This window comes from Microtus ochrogaster, chromosome 7 (genome assembly GCF_000317375.1).
Source record: "Microtus ochrogaster isolate Prairie Vole_2 chromosome 7, MicOch1.0, whole genome shotgun sequence".
NCBI classification, from domain to species: Eukaryota; Metazoa; Chordata; class Mammalia; order Rodentia; family Cricetidae; genus Microtus; species Microtus ochrogaster.
In genome coordinates this window covers 82,413,055-82,422,259 of record NC_022014.1, presented here as the reverse complement: position 1 = coordinate 82,422,259, position 9,205 = coordinate 82,413,055, and the positions used below count along the sequence as shown (strand labels likewise).

At 51.0% G+C, this 9,205-nt stretch overlaps 1 protein-coding gene across 1 annotated transcript in view; it reads left to right on the top strand.

Moving 5' to 3' along the window:
* Positions 1-6,716: 6,716 nt before the first annotated feature.
* Positions 6,717-9,205, top strand: part of Eif4a3 (eukaryotic translation initiation factor 4A3) — a 10,793-nt gene continuing 8,304 nt past the window's right edge. Inside the window, exons 1-2 of the mRNA XM_005350945.2 lie at positions 6,717-6,946; positions 8,949-9,021. Of these exons, the coding sequence (XP_005351002.1) occupies positions 6,778-6,946; positions 8,949-9,021 (242 nt within the window). The 5' untranslated portion in view covers positions 6,717-6,777. The remainder of the gene's footprint in view (positions 6,947-8,948; positions 9,022-9,205) is intronic.

The following is a 9,205-nucleotide window of genomic DNA, read 5'->3' as shown; positions in this document are numbered from 1 at the left end:
TCTGCCTCCCCCATGGCATGTGACAATTCTTGACTTTCTTGTTCTCTGTGCGGCCCCACCCCTAGGACGGTTGCATAAATATTGCCCGAGCAAATGAATAAACCGTGTCAGGTTCCCGGGTTCTGACCAGAGTGGAAGGCTGTTCTTGGTCCCTTGTCTGGGTGCGAGAACCCTAGGAATTTTTGTCTGGACAGATGAAAACTGGCCTCCCGGGTCACAGGCTAGTCCCCCTGCTGAGGAGAAGGCCACAGCCACTCTGCCAGGGTCACAGGCTCAAGACAGTTAAGAGCATCACCACCTCTTGGGCAGGTTGCTGAGCACCCTGGCCCCGGGCTTCTCACATCTCCCCCTAAAATGTCCCTGCCCTGTGGCAGGAAGGCTCATCCCACCAAGGCCCATGCATAGAAACTTCTAGATAGTTCTAGGACGTGCAAAGAAACTCTGCAATGCCAAGTGAAGGAGGGAGCCCCTGAATCTCTGCCCTCAAACACAGAGGCTGGGCGTGATGGCGTGTGTCTGTAGTCCCAGCACTCAGGAGGCTGTGTCAGGAGGAACGTGAGTTCCAGACCAACCTGGGCTGCGGATTGGGGCGGCGTGGGGGGGGGAGCTCTCCTGCATGCACAGAAAGCATGCCTAGCATGGTGGTGCAGCCTGTAATCCTGGTCCTCAGGAGACAGAGGCAGGAGGCCTTTCTAAGTCAAAGGCCATTCTCAGCTTCCTTCTGAGTTCTAGGACAGCCAGACGTACACAAAGTCCTATCTCAAAATAACAGCAGTGATAGTCTGAAAGAAAGGCAGAAAAGAAAACATTAAAAGAAACACGACCTCTTTAGACTCACAGGGCGCTCCACAGATAAAGCAGTATGAGCGCAGGATTCTGTCCTCTTCTCTGCTGCTTAGCCGGCATCCTCGGGATTGCAACAGGGTCTGTCACTCCAGGAACAGCCACCCTCGAGGTGGGTGGGGCTGGCTGAGGGCAGCTGGCGCCTTGACTACATGGCCTATAGTGAGTGCTGTGATCAGTAAGGACACAGGACAGAAACTGGCCCCAGGACAGCCAGAGGGCAACTCGGAGCAACACTGCATTTATCAGCAGTTACCAGTGATGTTCTGGAGGTCAGGGAGGTTCTGGTAGGCTTCGGAGTAACGTTAGCATGAGTGGAGATGGAGAAACTGGACAAGTGGAAGGTCCTGGGAGAGGAAAGATTAGACACATCAGGACGTGCAGACCAGCGGGGCAGGCAGAAGAGCATCCAGGCAGAGTGACACCGAGGACTGGCGTGCCATGCGCACTGAGAGTCACGCCTCTTCTTGCTCACCACTCATGGGCAAGAGGATTCCAGGATTCCTTCCAACACATTATAAACAGTTTCCCAACACTCAGCTGGAGGCCTGAGCAGACAGGGTGCAGTGGCACCTGACTCCTTGCCCCTCACTAGCTGCCAACACAGGGAGTGTGCCACGGCAGGGCAGGGCAGGGCAGGGCAGGGCAGGAAGCCATTGTTTCCACAGAGCAGGCAGAACAGGTCACTCTCTGCTGTGCCTCTGCACTGCCACCCGAGCTCCACGTGGTGCTTGAGAACCGTCCACCCAGTCAGCCAGCTCACATCTACTGATGGGAATTTTCTTCCTTAAAACTGGTGAAATTCACTGGGCAGTGGTGGCGCACGCCTTTAATCTCAGCACTCAGGAGGCAGATGCAGGCAGATCTCTGTGAGTTCGAGGCCAGCCTGGTCTACAGAGTGACTTTCAGGACAGCCTTGGCTTTTACACAGAGAAACCCTGTTTTGAAAAACAAAACAAAACAAAACAAACAAACAAAAACGGGTAAAATTCACAGCACGCAAAAGGAGTGGATTAGGGTAGAGGGCTCAGTGGGATCTACAGTGTCCAGATCAGAATTAGATCAGAAAAGTCGGTACTCTGGGTCACGCCACCATGCTAGGCATGCTTTCTGTGCACGCAGGAGAGCTCCCCTGGTGCCAATCCGCAGCCCAGGTTAGTCTGGAACTCACGTTCCTCCTGACACAGCCTCCTGAGTGCTGGGACTACAGACACACGCCATCACGCCCGGCCTCTGTGTTTGAGGGCAGAGATTCAGGGGCTCCCTCCTTCACTTGGCATTGTAGAGTTTCTTTGCATGTCCTAGAACTATCTAGAGGTTTCTATGCATGGGCCTTGGTGGGATGAGCCTTCCTGCCACAGGGCAGGGACATTTTAGGGGGAGATGTGAGAAGCCCGGGGCCAGGGTGCTCAGCAACCTGCCCAAGAGGTGGTGATGCTCTTAACTGTGTTGAGCCTGTGACCCTGGCAGAGTGGCTGTGGCCTTCTCCTCAGCAGGGGGACTAGCCTGTGACCCGGACACCAGATTTCATCTGTCCAGATGAAAATTCCTGAGGTCGGAGGCTGGAGAGATAGCTCAGAGGTTAAGAGCACTGGTTGCTCTTCCAGGGGTCCTGAGTTCAATTCTCAGGAATCACATGGTGGCTCACAACCATCTGGGATGAGATCTGGTGCCCTCTTCTGGCCTATAGGCATACATGCAGACAAAACACTGTATACATAATAAATAAATCTTAAAAAAAGAAAAAGAAAGAATGCCTGGCGTGGTGGTGCATGCCTTTAATCCCAGCACTTGGGAGGCAGAGGCAGGAGGATCTCTGTGAGTTTGAGGCCAGCCTGGTCTACAGAGCAAGTTCCAGGATAGGCTCCAAAGCTACAGGGAAACCCTATCTCGAGAATAAATAAATAAAATGAAGAAAGAAAAGAAAGACAATTTCTAAGGTCCTCCCACCCAGACAGGGGTCTGAGAAAAGCCTTCCACCATGATCAGCATCTCCATCAGTGGGAACCAGGAGCCCAAGGAAGCCTTCTTTTTTTTTTTTTTTTTTTTTTTTTTTTTTTGGTTTTTCGAGACAGGGTTTCTCTGTGGCTTTGGAGCCTGTCCTGGATCAAGGAAGCCTTCTTGTCCATCCGGACGACATTCACACGGTTCACATGGCTGTTCTGAGCTGGTTCCACAACATTTTCCTCACCCCTCCACCACAAAGGGAAACCCCACGCCACAGCTCTTGCTGCACCCCTTACTTATTCCTAGCACAAGGCCCCGGGAGTCTCCTATCTCATGACCCAGAAATCTTTGTAACCCTGACAGCCTCACCTAGCCCTGCCAACTATCAGCTCTGTAAACTTCCACCTAAAATTTCCACGGTGTCAGACAGCTGCCGCCCCCTCTCTTCAGAGCTTCAGCATCTCCTTCGCCTCTCCCTATGCAGCCAAGCCACCTTTCCAGCTCCTGTGTCAGAACTCATCCCTGCCCTGCCCCGCCCCATCCGGAAGGGGCTCTGTGGCAGTCACAGTCTGCGAGACCCTGCTGGATGTGGCCCTTCTCCCTTCCCTCCAGCTCACTCTGCCTATGCTCCTTCTTTCTGTCCCTTCCCTGGCTGTAACTACGAACACCTCAAGTCAGGTGGCATTTTCCTCCAGCCACCAAGTGAAACCAGAAACTCAGTAGCTTTTTCTACTTTGTTCTATTATATTTATAACATACCATTATCTTATTTGTTTGTGGGTTTCGTGGGCCTTGCCCTTCTCTGGAATAAACACTCAATGAAGGCAAGTGAGCCCCAGTCCAGGACTGGGAATGGCTCCTGTCCTGCTCGGGTGGAGCAGCTTGCTGTACACCTGCGCCTCTACTGGGTGGTGGTGGGGGAACACTAGCAGGAAGCAATCCTTGGCGACAACTCTATGGGTTTCCTTTGGTCTAGTATGTCAACCTCTGCAGTGACAACAGCTGAGGATGGGGCTGCCTGAGCTTCCCCCACCCCTGGGCAGGAGGAGACTCCCACCTTATCCTTGGCTCCAGGAGCTCGAGGGGGTGCCGATGGGCTCCTGTCTCGTTTCCCCCATTGCTCCCAGAGGTGTTTGCTGTGCTCCCGCTCAGCTGGACCGTGTCTGTGTTCTGCCTTCTTTCCCTGGGTGTGAGGAGTGAGCAAGCTGGCAATTGTTTACTTACGTTAAGGAAACCGGGAAGCTAAGTAGATATACCCCTGCCCTCCTTAAATTAAACACAACCCCCAACATGGTGGGTAGGCAATGTGGGGCTAATGAGAAAGTGCGTTAAGGGCAAGAGTGACCAGCCTGACCATCTTTTTTTTTATTTTTTTTATTTTTATTTTTATTTTTTGGTTTTTCGAGACAGGGTTTCTCTGTGGTTTTGGAGCCTGTCCTGGAACTAGCTCTTGTAGACCAGGCTGGTCTCGAACTCACAGAGATCCGCCTGCCTCTGCCTCCCCAGTGCTGGGATTAAAGGCGTGCGCCACCATCGCCCGGCCAGCCTGACCATCTTTGTCACCTGGAAGCTTCTTCCCTTGAGAGGCCAAGGTGTCCAGGGCTCCAGAGTGCAGGATAAAGCCACTGTAATGGAAACTCTGAGCTTGGCCAGTCTCTCCCTTGCTGTAAACGTAGACTGAGCATAGTTTTCCCAGCAGTAGCATAGGTGAGATATTTGCCGGCACCCTCTGCTTGTAATGGTGGCTGAGATGTATAAGAATCACATTAATCCCTCAGCTTAAACACTGAAATCATAGATTGTCAATAGGGCTGTCAGTTATTATTTTAATTAACTAAGCAATTTATTTTTTGCGTGCGCATGCCAGTGTGTGTGTGTGTACATGCATGCAGGTGCTTTCAGAGGCCAGAAGAGGGCCTTGGGTCCCCTAGAACTGGCTGTGAGCTGCCTGACACGGGTGCTGAGAACTGAACCTGGGTCCTCTGGATGAGCAGCCAGTGCTCTTAACCACTGAGCCATCTCTCCAGCCCTTACTTAGTAGTTTATTTTTATAAAGACAGTCTCTTCACGTAGTCCAATCTGGCCTCAAACTCTGGATGCTCCTGCCTGCACCAAATATTGGGGTCATAAGTATAAGCTACTACCCTAGACTAAACCATTGCTTTTAAGTAGGTAGGTACATATAAAATACAATGTAACCACGGTGATCAGATACAATAACAAGGCAAGTGACAAAGGCATGCTTGACCAGATTGTAGCTGCCTACAACTGTTAAAAGCAAAATGAGGGTCTTCAAATTGTTTGGGTACTATAAGAAAGGATAAAGTAGGCTGGGAAGCTGGCTCATGGGCTAAGAGAGCTTGCTGTGCAAGCTTGATGACCTGGGTTTGATCCTAGAACCCACATAAAAGGAAAGAAAAACTACAAAGTTGTCCCCTGACCTCCATGCCTACAACGTGGTATGGGCATCCCACTTACATCCAAGAACACACACAAACACACACAGACGCAGTAAATTTCTTAAAAAGATATATGAGCAGAGTGGCCCAATAAGAATATAATAATTTTTTTGTAGTCATTACATTTGATGAAGTAAAAGAAACGGGTGAGATTAAACAGCTTCTTAAACAGTATCCCTAAGCTATTATTAGACTCATTTCAACAGGCAGTATGAATGGAACTTTACATTCTTCCCTTACAATGTCATTAAAATGCATGTGTATTTTACATCAGAGATTGCACAACAACCCCTAGAATCAGGCTTGCAAAAGGGCATGAGAGCATGGAATAAAACCATGAGCTCACATTTTACTTAGTCTCAGATGGGTGGCCAGCTCTGTCCTTAATGTTCTGATATGATATTATTACATACATTATATCGGTTATCTGGTGTACACAAATCCTGACACCAGAGCAGGCGCCAAGCTCTCAAGAGAAGGCGGCAATAACTTGTTTTAACGTGGATATATTGCGACTCACAACTTCTTCAGACTAAACTTACCTAAATGAGTTCCCTTTTAATAGTAGCTTTTAAAGACGTGTGTGTGTGTGTGTGTGTATGTGTACATGAGAGTGGCCTTCACCTAAGCCAGGATTGGATCCCCAGGAGCTGGAGACGCCAGCGGGTATGGGTCACATGACCTGAGTGCTGGAAAGAACTCTGGCTCTCTGGAAAAGGAGTAACTGCTCTTAACTGTTTTGCCATCTTTCTTCAAAAGCAGAAAAAAAGAAGCCAAGCGCCAATGTTTCCTAGGACTAGGGCTATTGCTCAAATATGGACAGATCCTGGGATCTGTCCTCAAAAATAAACAAAACAGACAAGCCCGGTTGCAAACCAGGACCCTCCAGAGTGCTGGGCGTCACGATGCCGGGTCAGAGGCACTGAAGAATTCTCGGATGTCCTGTCTCGAAAAATCAAAAAAAAAAAAAAAAAAAAAAAAAAAGAATTCTCCGATGGGATGGCGGCTTAAGCGATTCCTGCTCTCCCAGTTAAAAACAACTGTCCGGTCTGAACCCACCTATCTTTTCCCACATCACTGGCAAGGCGGCGAAAGCCAGATTCAGGGCGTCTCGTTGCTGGGGTTGCTATGGCAACATAGGCGGCGCTGGGGAATAAGGGCCGAGCGGACGGGGTTGTGCCCTCTTTTTTTATTCCGTGCCCTCAGGGACACCGTAGTGTCCCTCTGCACCTCCCCAGGTCCCCATGTCCCTATCCCGCGAAAGCAGGAGAAACTCAAAAAGCCCTGTTTGCATACACCCGGAGCAGCGCCATACATAGTAGCGAATCAAGCCCCGCCTCTCGCCAAATATCGCGAGAATAGGAGCGGCTCCTGCGGCGGACCCCGCGCTCTCCACTTCCGCCTGACGAGGCTCCTCCACCGCGCTGTGGTGGCGTCACTTCCTCCCGACCGGGCCGGCAGCGCGAGCCTTGCTTCCGGTTCCCGCCGCTGCCGCTCGCTCGCCTCACCTCTCGGTGGACTCGGAATCATGGCGGCCACGGCCACGATGGCGACGTCGGGCTCCGCGCGGAAGCGGCTGCTCAAAGAGGAGGACATGACCAAAGTGGAGTTCGAGACCAGCGAGGAGGTGGACGTGACCCCCACGTTCGACACCATGGGCCTGCGGGAGGACCTACTGCGCGGCATCTACGCCTACGGTGGGTCGCGGGCCTGGCGGCGCGGGGAAGCCGGGAAACGGGGAGGCTGCGCCGGGCGGAGAGAGTGCGAACCCGCGGCTCCGGGGCCCAGGGCCGGCTTTTCCCCGTCGCTGCAGTAGCGGGTGACCGTGTGTGTCCCTGTGAGCGCCCGAGGCTCTGATGGGAGGGTGGGGACTGCGGATCCGCTAGGTCCGTGCCTCGCGGAGTTTGTAAACTCTGTTAGGGAAGCGGAAAGTGCGAAGCCAAGGTGCTTCAAGCGGTGGGAGTTGGTGGGGAAAAGCGACGCCAGCTACCGGTAGAGGGATAGATTGGTAGGGGCAGTTAAGAGGGAGCTCCCGGAGACGCACCGGGTACCCAGGGCTGCGAGGGCAGCTGGTCCCGGCTCCTGGATGCCTTTGGCCCCAGGAACAGAAGGAAACCCCTTGTCATGAGATGATTCGTTCCTTAATACAGCGGGAAGCCACCGCAGTCTAGAGCAAAAGCGCCAGGGTCGGGCTTACAGTTTCAAAGTTTCTTTTGGTGTCTGGATTTGGAGTGGAGCGAGTAGTGGAGGCGGGGTGAGGTCCGGACCTGGGAAGAGCGGTGCGCTAAGATCTGCTGGTGGCTTTCCAGTGATGTCGCTGGTATCTGCTTAGGTAGGAGCATTTGAGAGAGGCTGAGCGCTGTCATTTTCCTAGTTTTTCAAAGTTTTTTTTTGTTTGTTTTTGTTTTGTTTTTCGAGACAGGGTTTTGGAGCCTTTCCTGGAACTAGCTCTTGTAGACCAGGCTGGCCTCAAACTCAGAGATCCGCCTGCCTCTGCCTCCTGAGTGCTGGAAGCTGGGATTAAAAGTGTGTGACACTTGGCTTGCTTGCTTTTTTTTTTTTTTTTTTTTTTGCTTAGCCCTAGCTGAACTGGGGCTCACTTTGTAGACTAGGGAAGGTGGGTCTTAACGCTTTGAGTGGTGCCCACTTTGGTTTTTAGTTGATTCCAGATACAGTCATATTGACCACCAAGAATAACAATCACAAATCCTTTGCTGAGCTGTGAATCTGTACTAGCTATATCTTTTAAAAGTATAAAAATGAAGTACAGCTTTTCTGCGTAAGTTCTGTGTTTACTTGGAAAACATTTATTTTTTTCTTTTTTGGTGTTTGTTGTTTTGTTTTGGCGGTGGGGGGGATTTCCTGACAGGGTTTCTCTGTGTAGCCCTGGCTGTCCTTTAACTTGCTTTGTAGACCAGGCTGGTCTCTAACTCAGAGATCTGCCTGCCTCTGCCTTCTGAGTGCTGGGAAAGGCATGCTCTACCACAGCCCGACTGTCTCCTTTCTTTGTTTTGTTTTGAGCTATGTCTCTACATAGCTCTGGCTGTCCTGGGACTGACAATGTAGAAAGTTGGCCTGAAATTAACAGATCCTCCTGCCTCTGCCTCCTGAGTACTGGGATTAAGGAAGTGCATGACCATCCCCAGTCTATCTAGGGTGGTGCCTAGATAATGGGGCTATATCCAGGTGAGAGAGCAGTGTGGGTATTCCCACATCATGCCTGTGCAGGTCCAGTGCCCTGAGATGACAAGCAGCAAGTGGGTTTGAGTGCTTGCTGGTAAGAAGGGCAGCAACTACAATGCTTCTGTTTAGTTCTCTTTTTTCTGAGACAGGGTTTCTCTGTGTAGCCCTAGCTGTTCTGGAACTTGCTCTGTAGACCAGGTTTGTCTTGAACTCAAAGAAATCTGCCTGCCTCTGCCTCCCGAGTGCTGGGATTAGGGTGTGTGCTACCATGGATTTATGGTTTTATTGCAAAGAGGGTTTCATGTGTTTTAGGCTGGCTCCTGATGCTATTCCAAGTGTTGGTATTGTAGATACTGTCTTCATAGGTAATCTCCCAGGCTAGTCTGTAAAGATGTGGGTTCTCCTGGGAGCCTGGAGTTGGCAGTAAGAATCACATATGTATCCCGGGAGCTTGTGCTCTGTGGCATTGGCGCTGTCACAGTGTGGGAACTAAGTCTTTCCCCTTTGTGTTCACAGGTTTTGAGAAGCCTTCAGCAATCCAGCAGCGCGCTATCAAGCAGATAATTAAGGGGAGAGATGTCATAGCACAGTAAGTGGGTGCCGAGAGCCAGCTGGGGTTGATGGAGAGAGGTCCCTTTGTTCCTGCCGCCCGGCTAGCTTATACCTGAGATAACAAGAACTGTATTAATTAAAACACTGCTTGGCCTTTAGCTCTCGCCTCCTATTGGCTAACTCTCACATCTTGATTTAATTCATTTCTATTAATCTGTGTT